The sequence below is a fragment of the Ursus americanus genome, chromosome 1 (assembly GCF_024610735.1).
Source record: "Ursus americanus isolate L20-20 chromosome 1, mUrsAme1.1.p, whole genome shotgun sequence".
NCBI lineage: Eukaryota > Metazoa > Chordata > Mammalia > Carnivora > Ursidae > Ursus > Ursus americanus.
The window spans coordinates 101,011,956-101,039,831 of NC_142127.1; the positions used below are offsets into that span (position 1 = coordinate 101,011,956).

General features: G+C 47.9%; 2 protein-coding genes across 5 annotated transcripts in view; both read left to right on the top strand.

Moving 5' to 3' along the window:
• Positions 1 to 5,301, top strand: part of SAG (S-antigen visual arrestin) — a 28,907-nt gene extending 23,606 nt beyond the window's left edge. The window contains exons 13-15 of one of the 3 annotated variants that reach the window (XM_045794095.2): positions 1,387 to 1,442; positions 4,639 to 4,654; positions 5,072 to 5,301. In XM_045794095.2, coding sequence (XP_045650051.1) covers positions 1,387 to 1,442; positions 4,639 to 4,654; positions 5,072 to 5,177 — 178 coding nt within the window. In that variant the 3' untranslated portion in view covers positions 5,178 to 5,301. The remainder of the gene's footprint in view (positions 1 to 1,386; positions 1,443 to 4,638; positions 4,655 to 5,071) is intronic. The other 2 variants (XM_087864435.1, XM_087864436.1) reach the window with 2 other exon arrangements.
• A 6,595-nt stretch (positions 5,302 to 11,896) lies between these two features.
• The window catches only part of DGKD (diacylglycerol kinase delta), a 110,943-nt gene continuing 94,963 nt past the window's right edge, over positions 11,897 to 27,876 (top strand). For both annotated transcript variants that reach the window (XM_045794092.2, XM_087864442.1), the window contains exon 1: positions 11,897 to 12,071. In XM_045794092.2, the coding sequence (XP_045650048.2) occupies positions 11,916 to 12,071 (156 nt within the window). In that variant the 5' untranslated portion in view covers positions 11,897 to 11,915. The remainder of the gene's footprint in view (positions 12,072 to 27,876) is intronic.

The window sequence follows — 27,876 nt, forward strand, 5'->3', positions numbered from 1 at the left end:
ATGTTGCCTAATCGCTGTGAGGCTGGGGATGTTTCCTCGGGACCGTAGCTGAACCTCCCCTGGGCAAGGACACACACACACACACACACATACGCTCAGAAAACTGGCATGCTCCAGGCAGCTGCCATTGTGTCTGTGTGTCTGAGTGTCTGTGTGTATATAACATGAAGCTTACCACCTGGACCATTTTAAAATGTACGATGCCGTGGCATCAAGGACATTTAAAATGTTGTGCAACAGTCACTGCTCTTTGGCTCCTTCGTATTTTTACCACCGCAAAAGGAAACCATAGCCATACCTATTAAGTGGTCTTTGCCGTTCCCCCTTTTCCTGGTCCCTGGCCACCACTAAGCTTTCTATCTCTATGGATTTGCCTCTTCTGGATATTTCATGAAAGGAATCGGGCGGTATCTGTCCTTGGGTGACAGGCTTCTTTCATTGAGCATCACGTTTTCGGGGTCCATCCGTGTTTTAGCCTGTGTTAATACTTCATTCCTTTCTATGGCTGAGTAGTATTCCATGGTGTGGACAGACCACATTTGGGTTCTCCATCCAGCAGCTGGTGGACATTTGGGTTGTTTCCACCGTTCTGCTGTTGTGACTAGTAATGGCTACCTTTTTCAAATCGTGCCCAAAGCATGAGGCCTGAAGCCATGTTCGAGGTATGCGCTGACCTTTGGGACTCCTTCATCCTGGCTCTTACCGTCTCCTTCCCTCACACGGAACCCAGAGCCCATCTGTGCTGGGGTCTGACCGCAGTCACCTTGTAGACAGATGTGCTTTGACCAAAGCCGTAACGTTGGGGTAGGAGGTGGTGGGTCCTGGGTGAAGCAAGGAGAGACCCTTGCTTTTTCACTCCTTCCTTTCCGTTCTTCCTTGGTCCAGATTTGTCCTCTGTTCTCCTTCCTGACCCCTTTCCTTCCTTCTTTTGTATAAATTCCAAGTCACCCCGAAGCCCTTCAGCTTCTGGAATTTGGCGGGCGCTGCTCATTTCTCCTCTCTAGCAAGCGACTAGGTGACTGTTGACTCAGAGCGAACACATAAAAAGTCGTGTACATTTTGGCAAGGTTTTTCCCCCAAAACTATCCTTTCTCTGGGATTTCACCTCTCCTTTACCCACCGTAGCACATCACTGGACCTAATAACCAGGAGGAAGGGGAGCCTACAAAACCTAGCTGTCTCCGCCATGCCGAAGTGAAGTTTCTGGACCACATTGCGGGGAATACACTTAAAATTCCTCCTTGACCACTTCCTGATTTCTGGTTTGTTTTGTTTTTAATCTCGCTGAATCCTCGTCCAACTTGGAATCTCTGCAGCCCCCACTCTGTTCTGTGTGCTTTATAATCCCGTGTGTGTTCTCACCCATCTGCATTCTCTTTTTTCCAGTGAAGTGGCCACTGAGGTGCCTTTCCGCCTCATGCACCCCCAGCCCGAGGACCCAGGTCAGTCACGCGCTGTCTTGGCTTTCTCGAGTCATTTACTACTTGCAGATTTCTTATTTATTCATTGCTGGTCGTTCCTGACCACAGCCCCGGTGGACATTGCCAGGTGCTTATCACCCCCACGGTGGCTCGGGGCCAGGCCACAGAAGAGTGTTCATCTCCTCATCCGCGAGCCACAGCCTGTCCACTTCCAGTTATCACGTGGACGACAGAGCATCCCTGCTCTTGGACATGGACTCTCTTGTGGGGTTTTATCAAGGATGACTTACAAGCAGAAGCACTGATGGGAATAGAACTGGATCGAGATTTAAAGAAAATTTAGGTGAAAGATACATATGCGAGGCTGAGGCTTTTGCGTTTCATTTGGAAACATTAACAGGCATTCACAAGATGAGTATTTTTGGCAGTGGGGATTGTGATGAGAGTACAGAAAATACTAGGAAAAAAGGTCACGCCGGGTTCTTGACGCCTTGGATCCTTTGAATTGCAAATCCATTGGCTCTTGTGTGGATGTCTGCAGTAAATGGAGCGATAGTTGTACAACTCTGCGAATATAGTAAGAACCACTGGACTGTGCATGTCAGTGGGTAAATTGTGTGGTATATAGAATTAGAGCTCGATATGGCTTTTAAATATGTATTTTTAAAGATTTTTATTTATTTGAGAGAGAGAGAGAGAGCAAGGGGAGGAACAGAGGGACAGGGACAAGCAGACTCTGTGCTGAGCGTGGAGCCCCATGTGGGGCTCAATCTCACGACCCCGAGACCAGGACCTGAGCTGAAATCAAGAGTCGGGTGCTCAACTGACTGAGCCACCTAGGTGCTCTGATATGGCTCTTTTTAAGAAAGTAAATGGAGCAGCAAAAAAAATATGGTGTAATCCTAGAAATTCTGGGGGAAAATTCTCCTCTGTGTTAACGTTAAGCTGCTTTGTTGGCAGGAAAGGAAAATGGACCCGTGTGAAAGAGAACCCTCTATAGGTATAGTAACAAAGAATATTTCAAGTAAAAGTGCCGTAAACGGGACACTTGGCTGGTTTAATTGGAAGAGCTCACAACTCTTGATCACAGGGCCATGAATTTGAGCCCCATGTTGGGCACTGAGATTATTAAAAAAAAAAATTGTATAAACAAGCAAGATTTATTTTTCTTATACATTATAGCTTTTTGTATCTTGATCATGAAATGGCCTTTAAGATTATTTATTTATTTATTTATTTGAGAGAGAGAGAGAGAGAGAAAACACAAGCAGGGAGGAGGGGCAGAGGGCAAGGGAGAAGCAGACTCCCCGCTGGGCAGGGAGCCCGACACAGGGCTCGATCCCAGGACCCTGGGATCATGACCTGAGCCGAAGGCAGATGTTTCACTGACTGAGCCACCCAGGTGCCCCATGAAATGGCCTTTAAACACTAGAATGAGCCCCCCTATTCATTTTGGGTTTGTCTCAAAGTATTTTTCCAAATATTCTGGATGCAAATAGTCAGTGTACTTTGGGGAAAAAGTAGTCTGACCACATTTTTCTTATTCGTATCTGCTGGTATCATTCAGATACTATTTTTTAACTATGTGAGATTGAGATGCATTCTGTCCCTTTCAAGGACATTTTAAAAGAATATTTTAAAACTATGACCTGAGGCGATGCCATCATTTATGCCAGACTGTTTCCTGGAGCTGTGAACAGACTTTTTGCCTTAACTTGGGGGAAGTGGGGCTCTTCCTTTTCTGGGTATGACATTTTCATGTCCAGGCGTGATGGCCCTTCCACTGAACATACTGCAATGTCAAGACTAAATGAGGATCTTTTGTCCTGTGAGATTTCAGGGAGAAAGGACAGATCACCCCGTGGGCTCAAAATTCTGAGTTCCTGAGATTGGAGTCATAGGACTTTCATTCACAGGAGTGCTCACATCTTACTTGCCTGGTTCCTGGCCCTGAGCCTAGATAGGTAGACTAAGCAGAAACAGGGCTAAGCTGTCGCTAAGAAGCTCAGCCAGGGCCTGGGGCCGAGTAATTTATACCGAATAGTAAGCACCACAGAAATGCTACCAAGTTTTTATTATCTGCTCTCAAGGGCATCTACAATGGAATGCAGGTGTTGATTTGATTCTCTTTCAGGCTTGTGGTCCCAGGTAGTGTAATTATGCTAGCACGTGGGGGCCCAGGATGGTTCCTGCCAGGGGGACTCTCCGTTGGTCTCCTGTGGTTAGCAGCCTGCACAGACACTTCCCTCCCAGCGCCTGAGAGATGAGAGCCGAGGCTCTCCATCACTGTGGTGCTTCCGAAAAACCCTCTGGAGCTGTTCACTCAGCTCCTGCTGGCTCACCACTGAGGGCTACAGGACTTCACTCGGGGGGCAGAAAGCTAAAGGAACACACGGACAACGACAAAGAACCACTCAGATGAATAGCAGTTAATCAGGGGCTGCAAAACATACCTGAAAATATAACCCAACGACAACAACAAGATGATCACCGTGTGAACAGAGACCAAGCCCTGAGGGACCCGGGAATGGTTCACCAGTTTGAGTGCGCCCCCCAGCCATGGGAGGTGCTGGTTAGACATCCAGTCCCAGGACTCGCCCCTTGTGAGCCGGGCCTGAAGGTGTGAGATGGGCCCGGAGGGTGGGTCATCACCGCACCTGGGACTCTGCTCTAGATGGAGTCCAAAGGACACGAAGGGAAAAACGCTTTGAAAAGAGAGAGCATCCCAGATGTGGGGGTATGGCTTGTTGTGGTTGGGGAGGTGAGGGCGATGTGTTCTGTAAAGGAGGCCGGGGTGCCGATGTGCAGGGAGAAAGCCTCTCTGGCAGCTGGAAAAGGCAAAGAGGCAGGGAGTACATGCAGTTGTTGTGAAATGCGCGTATCTAGGCTTCTTTCCCCTCCAACTATAAAGTCACCAAAATAAGGAAGACATTTTCCAGGTGCAGCTATCACACAGAATTTATGCTGTTGGGGGCACCGGCGTGGCTCAGTTGGTTAAGCCTCTGACTCTTGATTTCAGCCCAGGTCGTGATCTCAGGGTCGTGAGATCAAGCCCCACATTGGGCACCATGCTGGACATGGAGCCTGCGTGAGATCCTTTCCCTTTCTCTGCCCCTCCCCCTGCTCACGTGCGTTCTTTCTCTCTGTCTCTCTCAGAAGAAAAGAAATAATTTATGCTGATGATTCTCCCTCTCTCTCCTTTATTCCATGCTTACAGCTCTGGCAAAGGGAAGGTGAGCCACTGCCCTGAGTTTCCCTGTGTTCCGTGCCTTCCTCCCCGGGCACAAACCGGCTTTGGGGTCTTTTTGTACACACTGCATGCTCTGAACACATCCCCAGGCTCTGGTTTCTCCTTCTGCTCCCCAGTCCTCTGGCTTGCACACACACCTGCATGTGCACACACGCACACACTTGGTTTTGCTTGGCATGTGTGTCTGCTCTGTGGGTTCCTTCATTTTCTCTTCTTCGTGTTTGCTAAAGAGATTTTACATGAAAAGCTGTGAGGAGAACGGCTTGGTCCCATGCCGCATCCTGTCGGAAAATCTTGATCGCTTCCTCTGTTGCAAAGGGAAGACCAAGGATCTTGCTTTGCTGGAGCTGCGGGCTTCCAAGAGCGTGTCATGATCAAAATGTTCTTCGTTCTGTTTTAGTTTTCAGGATGAAAATTTGGTTTTCGAGGAGTTTGCTCGCCAAAATCTGAAAGACTCGGGAGACACTGAGGACGGGAAGAAAGACCGGGAGGCCGGGGATGAGTGAAGAAGGCGCTGGGAAGCGGGGTAGTTCACAGCACGATGAGCCACGCTCCACAGTTAGCCCTTTAGTTACGCTAAATGCCAAAGTGTGAGTCTTCCTCACAGAAATAAAGTTCGTTGTGCTGCGATCTGATTCGATCTGATTCGGGCTGGCTTGTTGAGGGGGCAGGGTGATGTCACTGACGAGGAAGCTGCAGCCATCAGGGTTCTGTGTCTCAGGTGGGGGAGGGCAGCATCTAGAAAGGGAGCCAGACCGGCTCAGTGCTGGCTCATGGAGGTGGGAAGATGTCCCGTTTGGTGTGCTCACTGGTGGAGCCTGGTGTGCCCAGGGCTTTCGCCAGGGGTCCTGGGGTAAACTGCTTCCCTGGAAACATATGAGGGCAAGGGGGAGACAGTGTTTCTAATGACCTGACCGATCCTAGCTCCATGGCCCCCCCAGGGCTTCCTGAGATAAACAGGGCAAAGGACAAATGTGGCCAAAACACTCTTCATCACTAATTTAACCAAGTCCCTCTTTGAGCTCTGAGTTGTTGGTTAAGTCTCTCTTGAAAGCAAGCAATGAAATCAGATTTGGCTAGTTTAAGGGAAACAGGGAGGGAGTGCACTGGGAGGACCTTGGAGGGGCTCAGAGAATGGAATTAAAGGAAGAATCTGAGTAGCCACTCCTGAGGTGGGCAGGGATCCGAAGCTCCCGGGGCTGCCCAGGGCCTCAGGGTCCCGCCCTCTGGGCAGCCATCCTCGCGGAATGGTGGCCCCGCACTGGATGCCCTCAGTTTCGGGGTCTCTGGTTCCAGTGGGCAGGTCCTGAGCAGGAGAATCTGGCTGGCGCAGCTTTGGTCAGGTAGATCAATGCCCTGTGGCCAGTGATGGCAGCACCCAGCCCTAGGAACAGTTTGTGCTAGAAGAGGGGGCTTCTCGGTTAGAGTGTCTTCACTGAGATTGGGTATGTGTGTGGTGGGGGGGAAGGTGGAGTTGAAGGGGAGATGGGATGACGGAGGTGGCACCAGGGCCCTGTCCTTTAAAGTCCCCTTTCTGGCCCATGGTACACCCCAGTCTTGGGAGCTGCTACCAAAGGCCATAGAGGCGCTCAGGGGAAAGTGTAGGCTCTGGACTATGTTTCAGGGGAGTAGGAACAAAGGGGTGTGCAGCAGGTCACCCCTCACAGAAGGTAGGAGGGTGAATGGGAGGGGACATGGGCAGGGTGGACACTTGGGGTCAGGTCTCCGGGACCACGAGCAATGGCAGAGAGCTGGACAGCAGCATGGGCTCCGTGCACACGAAGGCACCAACATCTGGGGTGGTTCAGCAGGATTCCAGGCTGGCTTGTGTCCTGGGGACTGGGAGTTAGGCTGGAGGCTCCACTTGGGAACCTTGGACAGGATCCCACACACAAAAAACAAGGTGTGGAGTTTGAAGCATTCTGACACAAGGATGAGGATTCATTTCTGGAGAAGGACTAATAATAGTAATAATAATAATAATACTGGGCCTTTGACCTGTGGGTTTGCAGGGTCAGACACAATTTCTCCTTTGTGTTTTCTCCGTTTCCAAGGAACAGCCCCACTCCAGCTTAGGCCCCCTCTCAGGCGACTCAGGAAGGATCAGGGCGGCAGGCAGGCTGCTCTGGGGATCGAAGCCCTTCCTCTGTTTCCGCCCAAGCGCGCAGGCCAGCTGTGGTTGGCTCCCGCCGGAGATCCTGGGCAAGCGGGCACCTGGGAGTCCGCTGGGCAGTGCCTGGTGAGAGGACCAGCCCGTTGGTTCCTGCATTGCTTGACCCCAGGACATCCTAAGTCAGGGTGAACGTTAATGGGCCTGACCTTTGGAACAGTGTGGGTTAGAGGTGGAGTGAAAGAGCTGGAAGGCCAATCCGCTGCACCAGAGGTCCGAACGGCCCTTGCCCTCCAGGTTATTTTGGTACCAAAACGCCCAGCTCACAGACTTCCAGGTGCTGGCTAGAATATAGCCTGCAGCTGGTCACCCTGGGGAGGGTGAGCGGGTGGGAGCAGGAAGCAAGCAGCCCGCTGCTCCGAATGGGATGTGGAACCTTGCCTGGGCTGGGCCTGCGCTCGCTCACCTGTCTGCCGGCGTGTTGTCAGGATGCTGGATGTTCGTGTGCAGGTCAGATGTGTGGCCCATGGGTTCCCGGGTAGGTGCATTGGAAGAGTTGAGAGTGCTACACAGAGAGAGTGGTGGCTGGGAACGTGGGACGAAGTTCTGCAACCAGCAACTGGAGGGCTGGAGAGGAGGGATCATACTTACCAAGCACCTGCCTTGTGCTAAAGGCACTTTACCTCTTGTATCTTGTCATGAGAGCCACGCTTGTAAGTGGGGCCTGTCACAGCCGTTTGTTAGATGAGGAAAGTACAGTTCAGAGATGTTATGCACCTTACCCAAGGTCACACAGCCGGTGCCAGTAAGAATCAAGACCTGAACTCTGGTTTCCCTGAATCTATCATCAGCCCTTTGTTCACCTTCTGATGCTGAGACTTTGGGGGCTCGGAGGGGGAGGTTAGCACTCCTGACTCAGCAATGGCTGCCCTTAAGTTCTTTTTTTAAATCGAAATGTTATGGAGATAATTGTAGATTCGAATGCAGTTGTAAGAAACAATACAAAGAGATCCTGTATTTTCCCCAAGGGTAACATCTTGCAAAACTGTGGCATGCTATCACAAAGGACATGGACACTGGTACGGTCCACCCATCTGCTTCCGATTTCCCCAGTTTACTTGTACTCGTGTGTGTGTGTGTGTGTGTGTGTGTGTGTGTGTGTGTGTGTATTTAGTAAGCTACAATTTTATTACGTGTGTTGCTAGTTAACTTCCTCTCAGAGAGTCTGTTTTCCTCTCCCTGTAACACTTCCCATCGCTCCCCTCCCCATTTAAGGCCACTGTCTTCATGGTTTACCTCACTAATCCTTGGGGGGATGCAGTGGGTGGGGACCCCAATTGGGATGTTTGGAAATGTAATGGGGGTGCTTTTTGGTTGTCACAATGCCTGGGGCCAGGGAAATGATAGGTCACACGCAGTGAAGAAATGTCCCGCTCCAAATGTCAATCATAACCCGGGTTTGGGGTAAAATAAGTTTATTCCCATGTGTCGAAGCGCATCATGCATTCTAACGGGAAGTGGGGTTTTTTTGACAGGAGGTGCATGCACTTCTGCGTTGACAAGTCGAGAAGGATTAGGTTGGATGTGAAGTGTGTTATTACTGCCACCTTGATATGCCCTTAAGGTGGGGTAAACTCAGGGAGGCGCACATTGTTAGAGATGATTCACAGCGTGACTCATTCCATAAAGAGGCACCGGAGGGAATGTGCTCTTCCAGGCAAGCCACTTCGGGGGAGATCTCCAAGGGAACAGCGCCCGGCAGTCACAGAACAGAAAGGCTTCTCTGCTCATCACAGGAAGTATGCCAGAGTTAGGATTCTCCGATTTAGGAACAAAATACGATTCTTAATGAGCCTAATGCTCTTTTAGAAAATACACTTTTTACTTTCAAGTAGTTTGAGAGTTACAGAAGAGTTGCACAGTTAGGACCGTGAACTCCTCCACACCCAGTTTCCCTTGCTACGAGCATCTCACGTTGGGATCGCACATCTACCACGCTTAATGAATCCATAGTGACAGGTTATTATTAAACTAAAGCCCGTTCTTTATTCAGGTTTCCTTAGTTTTTAGCGAATGTCCTTTTTATGTTCCAGGATCCTACATGACATTTAGTTGTCACATCTCCTTAGGCTCCCCTTGGCTGGGACAACTTATAGGACTTTTTCATGATTACAATATACTCCCGTCCAGCCATAGCTGCTGCCTGTCAACTCACGTTCATGTCTCTGGCTTTTTGCCTCTCAAATGGATTCTAGAGCTCAGATGTCCCCTGAGCGTCTGTTGGGTGTAGGCGACAGCTCACCCAAGCACCTCTAACTCAGTTTTTTTTAAATATTTTATGTATTTATTTGACAGAGATAGAGTCAGCCAGCGAGAGAGGGAACACAAGCAGGGGGAGTGGGAGAGGAAGAAGCAGGCTCCCAGCAGAGGAGCCTGATGTGGGGCTCGATCCCAGAACGCCGAATCACACCCTGAGCCAAAGGCAGACGGTTAACGACTGAGCCACCCAGGTGCCCCCGATGAATTGCTTTTTAATGCCCTCTCTGTTTCTAGTCTTTTTTCCTCTGGATCATTCTCTGTCCAGATACATTGGTTCCTCTGCTTTAAACACGCTTCAGTGGCCCCCGTGCCCAATGATGCAGTCCTTGCTCCTGAGAATAGCACAGGTGGTGCTCTGGGTCCAGCCACAGCTGCGCACCCTCCTAGCCCCCTCCTCCCCTCCCCCTCCGCTCAGCAGCAAACTTGCCTGGGAGTCTCTTGCCTTGTTGTGTTTTCCTGGAAAATTCCCTCCAACCCCTCACCTTTCTACTCAAATCTCCAAACCCTGCTGGGGTCACCCCTCTTCTAGATAGCCTCCGGACACCCTTGACAGAATTAACTCTTAGTTCCCCCCCGTTTTGCACTTCCGTGTCACACTATTTGTAATTAATTGTTACAAAACAACCAACCTCCCTGGGGATGCGGGACAGGCTCTCCCCAGTGCCCATATTAGTTGGCTCTGGCTGTCATCACAAAGGACTACAGACCGGGGTCTGGAGGCCAGAAGTCTGAAATCAAGGTTGGCAGAATCAGTTTCTTCTGAGGCCTCTCTCCTTGGATTGTAGGTGGTGTCTCTATCTCTTCACATGTTCTTACCACTGAGCCTGTGTCCACATTTCTACTTCTTATAAGGACACCAGTCATACTGGATTACGGCCCGTCCTAGTGGCCTCATTTTAACTTGATTACCTCTTTAAAGGCCCCATCTCCAAACAGGGTCAAGTTCTGATGTTAGGAATAACATCCGAAGGATAATTAGGGCTTCAACATGTGAATGTTGGGGTGGGTGGGGGGCACAATTCAGCCCATAACAGGCCAGGCCCTTCTCTCCTCTTGCTTCCTATAAGCTCCTTCAGGCTCAGCTTCCTGGGAAGGCTAGCCTAGAAGCATCAAGAACTTTGGAGTCATATGGTTCAGGCCCAAACCCTGTCTCTAACACTCCTTGGGAGAGGTATGTATCTGAACGTCTGGCTGCCGTCTTCATCTCCAGGGCAGGCCCAGCGAGCTTGCCCTGTGGGGCTCCTGTGAGGATTAGAATCACTGGTCAAGTGTCTGGTGTGTGTGCCCCGTGGTCAGCACAGGAGAGCCATCACTATCCTCAAGCACTGCAGAATTTACTGTGATGATGGGAATGTTCTATATTTGGCTGTCCCGTGTGGTAGGTGCTGAGCCACACATGGCTATTGTGCATCTGAAATGTGTCTGGTGTGACTGAGGAACCGAATATTTAATTTGAATTAATTGAAACTGAAACTGAAGTAGCCACATGTGGCTCGTGGCTATAGCACTGGGCAATGCACCAGGGGCTCTGGGCCTGTCCCAGAGTGCTCCTGCATTAGGCCCTGCTATGCCCTGTCCTGGCTGTGAGTCCATTTCCCTGGCCATGTCCCCATGCTAGATGGATTCACTTGTTTTGCCTTTGGAAAGTGTCACCCCGAGTAGTGGGGGCCAGAGCATGCTGACCGGCAGGCAGGCCAGGGGCCACCGAGTCTCTAGCAAGGGGACAGTCATGTAGCCCCCTAAGGATTTGCCCCTCTCAGCTGTATGGCAGCAAAAACAAGTGCACTCTCTTGTGCTCTCCAGTGAAGGGCTCCACCTACCCCACTATCGTCCAGCAGTCCTGGCTAGCACGCTGGGCCTCATCCCTGTGACCTCTGCCTCCTGCCTCACCTACATATCACTCCCCTCCTGAGTCCACTGCTCCATCTCTGCGGCCCCTCCCAATGACCCAGGGCAGCCACCTGCCCTGATTACTTCAAAGCCTGGATCACAGGCTCCGGCTTTGTGACCCAGCCCCGCCCTGGGGGTTAAAATCCCTCAAGGGCTTCCTGTTACACTCAGGTCTAACCCCTTTATCAGGTTTACAAAGCCCTATCTGACCTGCCCTTCCCCAGGCTCATCTCTTCTCGGTTTTTTCCTCCCTTTAGGCTATGACTTCCGTTTTTTCCTGACACTTGTTCTTTCTTGCCTCTGGGACTTTGCAGAGTCTGTCCTTCCTCCTAGAACACAATTCCCCTGTCAGGGATAACTCCTACTGGCCCTTTTCTTCTCCCAGGCACCATTTCTCCAGGAACCCTTCCCAGATGGAATCGTGTATCCCTGCTCTGGCATCCCAGAGGCCAGTACTTTCTTCTTTCTTTCTTGCATTCTTGCATGCATCCATCCACTCCCCATTGTTTACGGTGCAACTAACTACTAAATGCCAGATGCTGCTTTAGACGCTGGCGACACAACGCAGGGCAAGACAGGACGGTCCCGCGGCTCCTGGAGATCACTTACATTCTTGAACGGGAAGACTAAAGATTTAAAAAAAGTGATCACAGAGACAAAAAACCACACAAATTGTGTCCTAGACAGAAAACAACAGACGTTAAGACCGGGGGCCAGGGGACATGGGGGTGGAGGGGGCGGGTGAAGGCGGAGGGGCCTGAGCGCGCCACCGTCTGCGGCTGCGCGCGTGGCCGGCAGGGGGCGCGGCGACGAGGAGTGGGGGACCGCCCAGGCCCCGGGCCCGCCCCCGCCCGAACATGCCCCGCCCTCAAGACCCCGCCCCCGGCCCCGCCCCCGCCCGCTGTGCGCGCGCTGGCCCGGCAGCATGGCGGCGGCGGCGGGCGCCCCTCCGCCGGGTCCGCCTCAGCCGCCTCCGCCGCCGCCGCCCGAGGAGTCGTCGGACAGCGAGCCCGAGGCGGAGCCCGGCTCCCCGCAGAAGCTCATCCGCAAGGTGTCCACGTCGGGCCAGATCCGCCAGAAGGTGAGCCTGCGGCGGCGGCCCGGGCGCGCGCCCCTCACGCCGCGGCAGCCCCGTGAGGCCCGCGGCCCGGCCCGAGAGCCGCCCAGGCCCGGCCAGCCCGGCCCGGGGTCCTGCCGGGCGCCGCCGTCCGGGCGGAGCGCGCCCCACGGTGTAACGGGCCGGGCGCCCCGCCCCGCGCCCGGGCTGAGCGCGTCCTCTCGGCGGGGCGGCGGCTGGGACCCCGGGCCAGGGGCGCAGGTGGGCTCCGCGCGGGGCCGAGCGGGTGGGGCGGGGCGCCGGGGCCAGGGGCGCCCGCCGCGGTGGGCCGCGAGAAAGCCCCGCGCTGCGAGGACTGGGAGGAAACTGAGGCCTAGAGGCGGGGGGCGAGCGCACAGAAATGGGGGCTGCTGGCTGCGCCCCGCAAGCGTACGCTCCCCGAGCCTCTGGTTCTGCACGTTTCTGAGGACTGACCAGGTCATTTCCCGTTGGGTGCTCTGCAGACTCACCTTTGGTCCCCTGGGAAATCCAGCTGGACCCGAGGTGTGGGGGCTCTTCCTTGACTCGTGTGTTTTCGTGCCCCTAAGGGAAGGGATGCGCGTTCTATGACCGGCTCTCCCTCCCTCTGGGGAAAGCCGGGAGAGGGGGCTTTCTCTGGCTGCGCACCCGCTGGGCATCTAACTCTCGGTGGAGAACTCCAGACGCTAAGTATTCGCTGCAGAAAGACGCATTTCCTTTCTGCGGGAGGAAAGTTGCGCCTTTTGTTTTCCCATTGCGGTTCCCGTTGAAAACTGCTTATGGTTTTGGCTACAGGTGAGCCCTCTCTGTTAGAACACGGCCGCCTCAGGCAGGTGGCTGGACAGGTGGCTGAGGGCATGCTGGGGCTGTGGGCAGCCCCGGCCGATCCAGCTGGCACAGACTCTCATCCTGCTGCAGTGCGCTTTTCCTCCGGGGCCAGTTAGGTTCAGCTGGTACTTTTACCGTGGGAGCCATTTCTTGCTTTACCTTCTGTCAGCCTTTGATACTTGTGGTGGGGGGTAATCTTTGGTCCGAATGTGTTACAAACAAGTTTATTGTGAAGCGTTCCAGTTATTCAGCAAATAGGTATTGAACACCTCCTTTGTTCCAGGCATAACGGTAATAGTAGTGATTGTAATGAGAGCAGTTCTCCGACGCTTACCAGGCAGTGTGCCAGGCACTTTTCTTGGGTTAACTTGACAGCAGTCTGCATGGGCTGTAACTCATTTAGTACTAGCAGGAACCCATTGAGTTGGGTGTTACCTATTATCCCCATCTTATGGGATTGGAAATCGAGGTAGAGAGGTTAAGTGACTTGCCCAGGGTGTCACAGGTAGTAAAGGTGGATCTGATGCTGAACCATGGTCAGGATCCCAAGATGGATACTAGGAGTCTGGGTCCTAGTCTGTGGAAGGTGGACACCTGTGCATGTGACAGTATGACCTAGTAAGTCCTGTGGAAGCTCGGGACAGAGAATCCAGCTACCGTGGCAGGCAGGGAGGGGAGGTCCCCTTTAAAACAGATCTTGAGGGAAAGAGCTTGCCAAGCTCATGGGGGAAGGAAGCGCTTTCCACATAGTTAATGCATATTGACACATATTGTATCTAAAGGTTTAGGCACATCTGGGAATGATCAGAAAGTGAGTGGGTCAGGTTGAGAGGAATTAGGAAGAGGCTGGAAAGGTAGATTGGGCTGGATTTTGAGGGGGGAGCTGTGGAGTTGGGTTTTTGGCCTTGGGCAAGAGGGAGCTGCTGACAGTTATTCAGAGCATGGGAGTGACCAGTCAGATGTGCTTTTAGGAAGATCTCCAAGTAGCCCTAAACGATACTGGTAAGAGTTGCTCTCCCCTGTTGTTTGGTCCTGGAGCATAGTATGTACCCAGTGTGGGCATATGATTCACAAGTGTGATTAAGATTAGATCTCTCAGATATTCTAGTGTTTGTCCAGAATTCTGTTCTTTAGGAGGCGTCCCCCCCCCCCAAAAAAAAACAATAGCTGCTGTACCTACCAGCTGTTCTGGTTGAGGAGGAGTGATGGGTAGAGTGTTAAAAATACACCCTGAGGATTTGAGTTGCTGAATACAGTCACATCTGCTGTACAAATAGCTTAAGGCTAATTTTTCTTTCGTGTTGTTAGAGATTGTCTGAATGTGGGATGTGTGAGGTTTTCTGTGTGCTCTCCCCCCATTTTTTTTTTTAAAGCAGATAAGCCATTCAGAAAATTGCTCTGGTATATGTGGTGCATAAGAGAAATATCCTGAATGATACGGGGTATCATTCTGGGTCTAAATGGGAAATCTGGAATGCCTGGGTGGCTCAGTCGGTTAAGCGTCTGCCGTCTGCTTGGGTCATGATCCCAGGGTCCTGAGGTTGGGTCCCACATTGGGCTTCCTGCTTAGTGGGGAGTGTGCTTCTCCTCTGCGTGCTGCTCCCCCTGCTTGTGTGTGCTTGCTTTCCCTCACTCTCCGGCAAATAAATAAAATCTGAAAAAAATAAAATAAAAGGGAAAGCTGAAACCACTTGAAGTGTTTAAAACAGAGGGAATTTGGGGCACCTGTGTGGCTCAGTTGGCTAAGTGTCTGACTTTGGCTCAGGTCAGTCCCGTGCCTATGAGTCTCTGAGTTGGGCTCCCTGCTCAGCGGGGAGTCTGCTTCTCCCTCTGCCTGCCCCCCCCCCCCATGCTCGCACATGCTCTCTCTCCTCCTCGCTCTCCCTCTCAAATAAAAAAAAATCTTTAAAACAGGGAATTTAATGTAGGGGAATGGTTGCACAGGTGTTGAAGAACTGAGGATGCAAACAGTGGCCAGTGAAGCAACCCTGAGATGATGCAGCAAATAGGAAACCACTGTCACCCCTGAGCTGGAGGACAGAGGGAGGAGGTGGCATTTTGGACCCTAGGAGCAACTCCCACCTGCCAAGAGGCTGAACTTCCCTGGGTTGTCTGGCTGGCCCTGGTGCCTTTGGAGGGCGCAGCTGCTGCTTGAGTCACCGAATCCCCTTCTTGCTTGGGAAACCCAGCCTGTTAGGGATCAGGCCCTCTGCAGTTTGGAGTAGAGAAGAGGATCAAAGAATGAAAATGAGGACAAGCTGTGACCAGAACTGTGTGCATGTCAGGTTTTTGAAATACCAGTCCAGTGCAAGCTAAGAGCTGTCTTAATGGAAAAAGGAAGGGAAGGGTCTTATGACAGTGTCTCTCAGATTTTAATGTGCAGGCACATCCCCTGGGGATCTTGTTAAGATGCAGATTCTGGGTGAGTAGGTCTGGGCTGGGGCCTGAGAGTCTACATTTTAATCAGCTCTCAGGAGATGCTGCTGCTGCTGCTGCTGGCCCGTGGACCAGACTTTGAGAAACAAGTCCTTATGATGTGTGTGTCAAGCCTTCCCAAACTCCAAAGAAATCTTTAGTTTATGAGGTTCTTTTAAAACTTTTCCCCAGGTCTTTAGTATTACGAAAACTTGATGAGTGGAGATTTGACATGGTCATTTAGTAGTTTAGCATTTCACGCATGTCCGGTATTTTCCAAAGTTCCACCTGTCCCCAGCAAACACATTACTTCATTTTTATTTCCTAACCATAGCTCATAGTAACGACTCTGTAGGATCTCATAGAGTGGAAAAGGAAGATAGGGCTAATACACTGGTAGAATAATTCACTAACACATTTTAAAGTATTTTGAAATTTGAATAAAGAACAGTGTGATTCTGTGAAGCATTATCAGTTAAGATAGAGTTTAATCTATTTCAGAGTTTTAAAAAAGTTTACATTTTTGGCTTTGCTCACAAAAGTGCTCATATTCCTGATTTCAAATTTAAACAAGGCATTTTTCCCATTGTGAAATGAAGACTAGCAGAAATTAGGCAAAATGTTTAAGTTGTAAAAGACTTAAAAAATAGCTTTATAAAGATATAATTCACATACCATACAGTTAACTCCTTTAAAGTGTGTAGTTTGGTGGTTTTTAGTGTACGCACAGTTGTGCAGCCATCACCGCAGTCAATTTTAGAATGCTTCCATCACCCCCAAAAGAAACCCCATAACCATTAGCATCCGCATTCCTTCTCAACCCTCTCAGCCTTAGACAATTGCTAATCTACTTTCTGTCTCGAGGATTTGCATTTCGCATATATAGAATCATGCAGTATGCGCCTTTTGTGTCTGGCTTCTTTCACTTAGCGCAAGTGTTCAGAGTGCATCCATGTTGGAGTGTGAGCACTTGGGTTATTTCCACTTTTTGGCTATTCTGGATGAGGCTGCTGTGAATATTCACGTACGTGTTTCTGTGTGGACATATGTGTCCTTTCTCGTGGGTGTCTATCTGGGAGTAGATTTGCTGGGTCACATGGTAATTCTGTGCTTAGTCTTTGAGAAACTGCCAGACTGTTTTCCAGAATGGCTGCACCATCTTACATTCCCCCCAGCAGTGTGAAGGTTCCAGTTTCTCCACGCCCTCAGTTATTACGTCTTGATTATAGCTGTCCTAGCAGGTGTGTAGTCCTCTGAAAGGTTTTTAAAGCTCACATGTGTATTTAAGAGCCTAAACTTAGGTGTTAAATGAAGTTGATTCACGCCCTTCTCTCCCACTTACGAGACATGAGATCACGGACAGGTTCCTAGACCTCTCTTAAGACTTGGTTTCCTGAGCTGAAGCAAGGAAAATACTAGTTCCTGGGTTGGTGGTAGCGACAGTAAATGTGTTCTTGAGCCTCAGCTTCCATATCTGCAAAATAGAAAGGGTGATAGGAGTTGTCAGATCCCTAAAATAGAAATGATGTTCTTAAGTCATAGAAGTAAAAGGGACAATCTACATACACTTAGCATAGGGCCTGGCCTTCAGTAAATTGTTTCTTTTATGGTTATTTCTGTCTTCTTAATCATTCTCCCTGAACCCCTCCTCCCCCAGCTCAAGCTGGCTGATTCGTCATCTCTAGCAGCCAGGAGAGCAAATAAAAATGAATGTGGCAGACAATTAGCAATGAAAATGTTTTTAAAAAGTTAATTTATTGAATACAAGTGGGAATACCATGGGCTAGTCATTATTTTTCTTATTCCACAGATTCATTTTAACTCAGCAAATACCGTTAAGTGTACTAGGCACGTGGGGTACCTTACTGAATGAGAACTATAAACACCCCTGGAGCTAGTAGTCTGAAAACAAGACAGATAGTACTTAGGTAATCACACAGTTAGTGTGGCATTGTAATGGGTGTGAGTGTTAAGCAGGTGACAGAGCGCTTTGAGAGGATGTTAACAGGTGAATTTGGCCTAATACTGGGAGGGAGGGGGCGGTAGGGGGAGATGAGTAGGATAAAGTGACTTCTGCTTCTGGTAGTGCTGGTCCAAGTAACTGAGCAGCTTTCTGCCAAGCACCATCTGCTAATAGGAGGCCGCTGATAAGATAATGCAGCTTTACAGGGCTAGGAACTGGGGAGGATGAAGGTCTGTGGAAGTGAGCTGGCATCTGCGGCTGGCTGCTTTTTACCTTGTGGTCAGGAATAGTTGGAATAGTGCCTCCCTAAGATTCATGTTCCCTTGGAACATGAGTGATAGGATTGTCTTTTATTATTCATAATGAGCTCCTTTTGGCTACATTTGAATTTATGCTAATGGGGTGACTCGGGGTGGGGCTTCTAGATAGCTTCAGGATGGGAGCTGGTCACCAGAAAGACCAAACAAGTGATTAGAGGTGTGAACTTTCAGCCTTACCCCCAACTTCCTAGGAGCAGAGGGGGTTTGGAGATTGAGTTACAAAAACTCTTTAACAGGGAGATTCAAGGAGTTTCTGGGTTGGTGAACACATTAATGTGTGTGTGGGAGGTTGGCATGCCCAGAGGGGGAATGGAAGCTCTGCTCCCCCCAACTCCCATACCTTGCCCTGTGCATCTCCTCATTTGATGTCTCTTTCCAGGTGTTAGGAAGGATGTGGAGCAAGGGAAAGCTCATCTACTGTTGGTGGGAATATTAAGTTGGTAACACCACGTTAGAAGACATTTTGGCAGTGTCTATTAAAGTTGAAAAACATATATCCTATGTTTCAGCAATTCTTCTAGCTGTGTGTATCTAATAGCTTATGTGAACTAACAGTACTCCAAGAGGTGTGTACAAAAGTATTACTAGTGTGTTTTTTGTAATAGCTCAAAAGTGGCAAGAACCCAAACATCGGTCAGTGGTGGAATGGAGAAGTAAATTACGGTATGTTCTTTTAAGAGAATAGTATGCATCAGTGAAAATGAACTGCCCCTACCTGCTGACTTAGGGATTAATCACAGCATTGATGTAGTCTGGCCAAAAAAACCAGACATGAAAGAATGTTGTGTATGATTCCATTTATATCCAGGACGGAATGGATAGGACACTAAGGTGTTTAGTCTTGCTTGCTTGTGTCTTTAAGCTTGCATGCAAAGAAAAGATTACCAGAGAAGTCTGGAAAATGGGAAAATATGGGTAGTGATTGGATGGCCCATGAGAGAGGACGCTTCCGGGGTGCTGGTAGTATTCTGTTTCTTGACCTAGGTAGTGGGTTCTCAATTTGTGATAATTATGCATTTTTGTTCTGTGGACTTATATTTATGTGTGCTATTTTATAATGAAAAAGATTCTTTTTAAATAGTTAATAAAAGAGTGAAGAGGACGTAGCTGATCAAAGAGGTATGCAAAGGCTCTGTGGCCAGAGGGAGCTTGGGGAACAAAGGGCTGAAAGAAAGCTGGTGTGGATAGAGTTGGCAAGACTTAAGGTGACCTTGATAGGGACATGAGGCTGGGGAACTGGGTAGGATGCTGCGTTAGGTGGCTCTGTAGGAGTGGGGTGCTATTGCTTTAAGATTTTATTTTGTTATTTTATTTAAGTAGTCTCTACACCCAACATGGGTCTCAAACTCATGACCCCAAGATCAAGAGTCGCTCGCTCTACCAACTGAGCCAACCAGCTCTCCCTGCTTTAAGATTTTAGGAAGTAGTGAGACATAATCTGGTCTATGTTGAAAGGATCGCTCCGGCTCTGTTGTGGCCACATGAGTGGGTGCTGGTAGCCTGGGCCAAGATTGTGGTGGTGGTGATAGAGTTTGTTGGATTTGGCATTGTGAGAACTTAGTGATGGTTTGGTGTGGGTGTTGGGGAAGAGGAGGCTTGTGGTTCCCTTGACTGGATAAGGGAGCTCTTCTCTGAGATAAGAAGCTCTACTTGAGGACCAGCTCTGGAATTTTGCTCTCACTGGGCCCTGCTGCAGTGGTACCCTGGATCCTCTTATTCTCAACTATCCCAATTTCGCAGATGAGGGGTACAGACCCAGAGCAGTCCGGTGTGCTATGAAGCCACCCGAGCCTTGTAGATTCCAGATCGCACCTCTTCCTACTGGGTCCTACCCAGCACCTTGACAGTTATGTGGCAGCAGTGGGAGGAGTGGTTCCTGGAGCCTGAGAGAGGGAGCAGTAGCCCTGTGGGAGGGAGGGCCCCCTCAGCTCAGCCACTGGCTATAGGATGTGGGCAGAGCAGGAGGAGCACCAGTCAAAGAAGGAAGTGGGAGAAGCTGGGGAGGAGAGGAAGAAAGGGAGGGGAGGGGAAGAAGGTAAGTTCCTGATTTCAGCACCCAGAGTTCCACCTGCACGATCATTACTGTTATTTTTGTATTTCCTTCTAGACTGTTTTTCTGGGTATGTTTAACTGAGTTGGAATGAAAGTATATGTAAGTTTTCACTTTAGTGTTATGAGCATTTCTCCGTGTTATTAAAATCTCTTTATTCTTTTTTTTTTTTTAAGATTTTATTTATTTATTTGACAGAGATAGAGACAGCCAGTGAGAGAGGGAACACAAGCAGGGGGAATAGGAGAGGAAGAAGCAGGCTTCCAGCGGAGGAGCCCGACGTGGGGTTCGATCCCAGAATGCCGGGATCATGCCCTGAGCCGAAGGCAGACGCTTAACAACTGAGCCACCCAGGCGCCCCTAAAATCTCTTTATTCTTATCCCTCGTAATGGTTGTACCATATATTCTGTGAAGAATATCTTTGCAGGGAAAGCTCTTTTTCAATTTTTAATTATGAAAATTTAAAAAAGAATACTAGTACAGTGTATGCCTAATATACTACTACCAAGAATCAATAATTGTTAAACGAATTGCCAAAATACCTTATCTATATTATTGAATATAAATAAATAATCTGCTAAACCTTTTGGAAGTAATTTGTAGACATCACAACAGTTTACCCCCAGACAGCTCAGCATGCATCTCCTAAAAATGACATTTTAAAATATATCATTATTCTACCTAAACTCCTAAAAATAAGGACTCCTAAAAAATAAGGATGTTTTCCTATGTACTATTGTTACGCCTAAAAATTAATTGTGATTTTCTAATGTCTAACGAGCACATGATTTTTAGATTCCCCCAATTGAACCAGAGATGTCTTTTATAGCCTCTCTTGGGGGACCACGTACCAATCAGAATTCATGCATTATATTTTGTTGTACCTCTTTAGTCTCTCAGCTTCCAACAGCTTCCCACAGGCACCTTCTCCCTCCCCTCCCCACTCTGACATTGATGTTTTGAAGAGACAAGGGCAGTGGTCTTGTAAAATCTGTGTCTGGATTTGTCTATTTGTTTCCTTGTGGTTTCTTTGATCCTTTTATTTGCTGTCAACTGGAAGCGAGAGGTTTGAAGACTTGATTACATTCGTGTTGATGTTTTGGGCAAATTCCTCAATCTGGGATGTTCAGTGTCCTGTCAGGCTGTGCCCTCTGCTGTGTCATCATTTGCTTATGCGGAGATGCTAGATCTTTCCATCAGAAATGTGGATTTCCCTCTTTGCAGTCAGGAGGTAACCTGTGCGGTGCTTCCTGGGCACCACGCAAGTATCCTTGTCTGTAACGGTTTTCAGCGTTCACATGTCATAAGACGTGCCTGGATCAGTTACATTACTAGTTTGCAAAATGGAGAGTCCCCCCATTTCTGTCATCTCTTTCACGTTTGTCTGCTGGTATGCTTCTGTAAATTTTTCCCACTTCAGTTGGGGAAGGGCTACAATTTCTCCTAAAAAAAAAAAAAGGCGGGATAATTGCTGCATTTTTTCGGTTTAATTACCTTTCAAAGTAAGGATTTGGTAGAAGAGTCTTCTCCAGTGGAGGCAAACATTCCCTTTCCTCTCTCCCTCTCTGTCTCTCTTTGTCACTGTGGGTTCACTATTTTTATTCAGTGCTTTACAGTCGCAGTCATTCCTTTCAATGCTCAAATTGTCCACTTTTTCCTGGGGGAGCCCCTTCAAACTGGCTCTTTGGCCTGTGAGCATTTGCTTGCTGTGTCGCGATCTGTCATTTCATCTTTGGGCTGGAGCCCAGAGGCGGGTTCGTAGGGCACTGTGGCCCAGGGCTGAGGTGGCTGGCCCCAGCCCATGAACAGTGCTGCCTTCCTCCCTGCTGTGCCCCAGACAGGCAGCACCCAGTGATTTCAGCACATCAGCCTGGCAGGGCTTTGCTTACCTTTTTGGGTTTGTACCTCTCAGTTTTGCATCTCCATTTATTTGTGTTCTTATTCTGTGGTTCTTATTATTTGTAGGTTAATCTGTCCCTTCACCACTCTATGAGTGGTCTATGAGCTTTTCCCAGTCTTCTTTCCGCTGTATCCTGCAGCTTTGTGAGGTCCCACTTTTGTACACGACCAATGACAGTTTCTGCAGTGTATGTTTTTCCCTTTAGCCCCTTATATATGGATTTTAATTCTGCTGGAGTGTGATTGTTTTTGCTTCCTTTTCTAATCATGTCCTGTATCGCAGCTCGTTGTACTTTAATTTCATCCTGTTCTCATTTTGGTGCTCCCTGTCCTTGAAAAAACTTTAATTTTTTAATAGACTCAGTGTCTTCCTGTAATCTTACAACAAGAAGCACATATTTGCTAAAATGGTCTTCTGGTTTCTGTAATAAATTCATTTAGATTTATGTATGTGCTTTATGGTGTATCTTCAGCCTCCCACCCCACTGTCTTGTTTTGATTTATCAGTCTTGGAATGTGTTTGCGGGTCTGCAGGTTTCAACTGCCATTTACTGTGCTTGGCTGCTGGAGGGAATGCGAGTCCCACCCGAGATTGGCCATGGGTCCAGTGCTGTGCCTGTGCTGCTCTGGGCTGGCTCTCCCTGCCACCGCAGTCTGAGTAGTGCGATGCTTTGGGTCATCTGCCACCCGCTTCCGGCTGGCTCTGTTCTTCTGCATCTGAAGGTGAAGGTGCCTGGGTTGTCGTGATTTTCCTGAGCCTGGCTCCTCTTGCTCCACGATGGTCAGTTACACCCTGGGATCCAGGCTGAGTGGTGCATTGTCCCTTGTAGCAAGATGGAAGAGGGGTACTCTTGTTCTGTTTTTTTTTTTTTTTTTTTTACCATTTTAACCATTTTATTTATTTTTTAAAAATTTTTTATTTACTTTTACTTTATATTTAAGTATGTTCTATGCCCAATGTGGGGCTTGAACTCACGACCCTGAGATCATGAGCCAGCCAGGTGCCCCCTCATTTTAACCATCTTAAATGTATACAGTTCAGTGGCAGTAGGTACATTAACAATGTTCTGCAACCATCACCAGTATTTAGTCCCAGAACTTTTTTATCCCCTACAGAGAAACCCCTTCCCCATTAAGCAGTCATTCCCCATTCTCTTCTCCTCCACAGTTACTCATCTGCTTTCTCTCTCCGTGGATTTGCCTCTTCTGGATATTTCATATAAATGGAATCATACAATATGTACCTTTTGTGTCTGGCATCTTTCCCTTAGCATGACGTTTTCAAGGTTCATACATGTTGTAGCATGTGTCAGCGCTTCATTCCTTTTTATGGCCGAATTGTATGCCATTGTATGGATATACCACGTTTTGTTTATCGCTTCGTCTGTTGATGTATATTCAAATTGCTTCTACTATTTGGCTGTTGTGAATAGAGCTGCTATGAACAAGTTATTGTTTGAATGCCTGTTTCCAGTTCTTTTGGGTATCTACCCAAGGAGTGGAATTATTGGGTAGTTCTGTGTTTACCTTATTGAGGAACCTCTAAATTGTTTCCCACAATGGCTATGCCATCTTACATTTCCAACAGCAACGTAGGAGGGTTCCAGTTTCTCCACACTTGCCAACACTTGTTTTTTGTTTATTATGGCCATCCTGGTGGATGTGAAGTGGTATCTCCTGGTATTGATTTGCATTTCCTTAGTGACTAATGATGTTGAGCATTTTTTCATGTGCTTTTTGGCCACTTCTGTATCTTTGGAGAAATGTCTGTTTCAGTCCTTTGCCTATTTTAAGTTGGGTTATCTTTTTGTTGTTGAGTTGAGGGGTTCTTTATATATTCTGAATACTGGTCCCTTATCAGATCAACGAATTTTCTCCCATTCCGCGGGTTCTCTTTTCACTGTCTTTTTTAAAAAAAGAGATTTTATTTATTTATTTATTCATTCATTCATTCATTTTAGAGAGAGAGAGAGAGAGACAGACACAGTGTGCATATGAGCTGGGGGGTGGGGCAGAAGGGGAGAGAGAGGGAGAGGGAAGGAATCCCAAGCAGACTGCTCATGGAGCCCGATGTGGCATTCAGTCTCATGACCCTGAGATCACGACCCAAGCTGAAACTGAGAGTAGGACGCTTAACTGACTGAGCCACGCAGGTACCCCTCTTTTCACGGTCTTGGTAGTGTTTTTTGATGCACGAAAGTTTTTAAATTTTATCTATGTTTTTCTTTTCCTTCTTGTGCTTTTGGTGTTATATTTGAAAAACCATGACCAAATCCAAGGTCATGAAGATGAACTTCAGTGTTTTCTTCCAAGAGTTTTATGGTTTTAGCTCTTTTTGAGTTAAATTTTGTATATGGTGTGAGGTAAAGGTCCAGTTTCAGTCTTTTGCATGTGGATATACCTTACATTCAGGCCTCTGTTGAAGAGGGCCACTTTTTTCCAGCTGAATTTGGCCTCTCAAGCTACATACCCTGTAATACTTAAAATCAGCTATGAGCTTCTCAGAATCGGTTGGTAATCTTGACCATTTTGGAGTGGTCTCAGTAGAGGTCATAGAGGGATTCATAATAGAATCATTCTTATGGATGGTTCTGAGGTAGTTACACCTTTGAGGGGTTTGTAAGGAAATATCTGTATTTCTGACTTTCTATTGTCCTAGAACTCTCCTATATGTCAAGTTTGGGAGTATGGACTGGGTTCAGTTCTTTTCATGGTTTGGGAAATTTTGAAATAAATACTCATCTTGTTAAGTCTAATCCCACTGGGTGGTCTTTATATTTGAACTCTTTGATAAAGATTGATTAGTACTCAGAAGCTGAGTGAAAAGGAAGTTTAAGAAATTGTTCTTTGTCTCTTTTCTCTATGTTTTCAGGTACTTTACGAAGGCAAGTAAAACCCAGGTTTGTCAATACTGAGTTATGAGTCTAATTGCCCAAGTATATTTTTACTGTCTATTAGTCATAATTGTCTAAGTGTATTTTTATATCTAGCCAGTATTGTGCATGAGCTGGAATTTTGCTGTTTATAGAAACCCTGAAGCTTCTTCACTCTACAGCAACATATACGGGCACAACCATTTGGGGAAATGATTTGGTGACTTGTTTGAAAAACATGGAAAGTCCGTACTCTTGACTCAGTAATTCCATTGGTGGGATTGTATGCTGAGGAAATAATCTTAATTATGAAAAAGCACAATGACAATATGTTTATTGCAACATTAAATATGAAAAGTTGCAGGATAGTCCAGTCCAGTGTAACAACTCAGTGGGTTCATGACCAGAGCTGACATAACTTTTCCATGCTGGCATCACGCACCCTACATAGGTGGTCTTACTTCACCTTCACAAGTGTGAGAAGGTTGCCATGAGGTGGCTGAGTGCCGAGGCCACACAACCGGGAAGTGGCAAAGCGAGTTGCAGCTCTTGTGCCTAGTGCAGCCATTCAGGTGATTGAGGAAGGCAGTAATGTGGGCAGTACTTTGTGATGTTGGGGAAACAGAGAAGCAGTGTGTACAGAATGCCATTCAGCTGTGTGCAAAATACCGTGCATAGGAAGTGAGATGAAGAAAGTTTCCAAGCTGATGCCAGGGACTGTGCCCTGATATCAGGGGTGGTGTAATTTGGATTATTTTTATATTTACTTTTCCGAATTTTCTAAAATGGGCGTATTGTATACTAAAGAAAACAAAAACAGCAGCTTAACATGCTGTCCTTCAGCTGTGGTTTCCTGACATGGATGGTATAGGATGCTGTGTGCTAGTAGCAGAAGATGGAGAAGAGTCTGCCCCTAGTCTGTTCTCTGGAATGTCCTGAAACACAGCTGAAACAGTTCCAACTGTCAGATCAAAACAGATGAAGTGTAAGGAGCAGATATACAAAAGGGCATGACTTGTAAAAACAGGATTTAAACTTCATAGTATCCTAATAAATGAACACATCATATGCAGTATCTTAGTTATGTTCTCCTCGGCTTAAACTTTTAACTCCTGTGTTGAAAATAACGCTAAATTTAAGCACTGTTTGGGGTCTTGATATAAATAAGATATATTTTTTAAGAAAGATATATTTGAACCTGACATTGAAACTATTTCATATATGAAATGCTGTCAGTTTTTTAGATTTGCTCATAACTATTTCAGTGTCCTTAAGCATTTGAAAAAATGAACCAGAGACAGGCTACAGAGAAACAAAACACAAAAAAGCAGATCTGGTCACAATGTATTTGGAAAAGTAGATTATTAAATAATTTGTATATTACATAACCCCACTTTTCTGTCTTATTTACACACTGAGAACACACTGGAAGGATGTTATCGCAGGATGTCAGTGGCAGGTGTTAGCAGTGGCTGGACTGAGTGTTCTCAAGTGAAGAGAAAGCACTTCCCGTAAGCACGGCAGCCCAGAGGCGGCTGCTTCACATGGGACTTTACTTTCCCCTTCTGTCTGAAAATGGGCAAGGGGGCAGTGGAACTCGGGGAAGAGGTGTTTGAGTAGTGATGGTTATAACATTGCTTTGCATTTGTGTAGCACTTCGCAGTGTGTGTGAGCCGTTTTTCCTGGACATTTCCTGCTCTGGGCAGCACCCCTTGAGTGGGATCCACAGGTCAGGAACTGGGGTGGAGGGGAGTGGCTGCCTCTAGCCCCGGTGGTAGCAGCTCCAGGCCTTGCATTCAGGCGTCTGGTGCGTTTCATTCACTTCTGAGTTTCCAGAGCACCCTGTCTGTACCTCTGATGGAAATTTCCAAACATACACAAAAGTAGGGAGAGGAGTTTTAATTAGTCACCCGGTCTAAGTAGTCATCAGCGTTGTGTCTTTCTTGTTTCCTCTATCCCCAGCCCCGAGCCCCGCTTTCTTCTGAGTATTTAAAGCAAATTCCTATGGTACTTTTTACTTTGTAAAAGTATCCCTCTATCAGTGCACGATTTCCTTGAGGGTCAAGGGTCCTGGCTCTTTCATCATATTCCCAGCCGTACTTGCACTTAAGTGTTCAATAAATATTTGTTGAAACAAAGAGTGCATTTCATTGCACTGGTCCACGGGGAGGAGGATCGTACTCTGTAGGCTCACAGCAGCCCGGCGAGGCTGTGGTGCCTTGACTGCAGCGCAGCGGGAGCGCGCACGTCCTTGGAAGTCGCTCCTGCTGCTGGTGGTTGGCTTCCCCCACGTGGCGGGCAGTGGAGATGGATGTGCCCCGACACGTGCACATCGTCCATGTGCTCAACCCAGGGAAATGGGAGGGTTAGTTGTGCCTGTGGTTTAGTCTTACTTGTAAGAACAAACAAAAGAAAACCTTTCATCAAGCGTACTTTTTGATTTTTCACTTGATATCAAAATGAGGAAAGAGTGGAAATCAGACAGACTTGGTTTTGAACCCCACGTCTGTCCCTTCTCTGTGGAATAGGTCCTCTCTGGACCTCAGTTTCTTCATACAGAAGATGGGGTAGTAGCTCTTCACAGTGGTGAAGATCATGAGATCCTGAGGCTTCCTAAGTTCCTGGTGCAGAGTAGGCCCTGAGCACGCACTGACTCTGTCTTCTTCCCGCCTGTGAGGTGCGGAACTGCGCACAGTGCCTCTCTTCGGCGGGTGGTTGTGCAGATGGAGTGGGGTCATGGGGGCCCTTAGATGGGAGCCGGTGAGCGCTGTCCTGGGAGCTGCGCCCGGCGGCGGCGGCCTCCCTTCTGTGAGCGTCCTTTTATAGTTCTGTACCTTTTAGAGGGCTGGCCTCCTTCCTTGTGCTGTCTGCTCTGTCTGGACCTCCCCCTCCCAGAGGGAGCCATTCAACTATTTTTATTATTTTATTATTTTGATTAATTCTTCCATTGCTTCTGTTTGAAAATTTAAAAATAATAATATATATACACAGTTGCTTTTAAGTTTTATTTCTGCATGTGCGTGCGTGTGCACACACACACACACACACACACATCCATCCTCTTTACACAAAAGGTAGCAGGCTCCATACGTGTTCTGTACCTTTCTTTTTTCCACTTAATAGAATCTGGAGATCATTCCATAGCTGTATAAAGATCTTCCTCATTCCTTTTATGATCGTATAGTATTCTGTTTTTTTTTTTTTTTAATGTACTGTAGCGTATTCAACCACTCGCATTATTTTCAGTCTTTTGCTATAATATTTTGCAGCAGATAGCCTTGTATGGACACGACAGCTAGCTCTGCCTGGGGAGTTGGAAAGGCCCCTGGAGGTGGTGGCATTTGACCTGGGTCTTGAGCACAGGAGTTTTCTATCTGCAGTAAGATTCCAGGCAGAGGAAGGATCTATCCAAAAGCAGGGGCTATAAAGGAGCCGGTATGTTTGGGTCAGATGTTTTTGGGG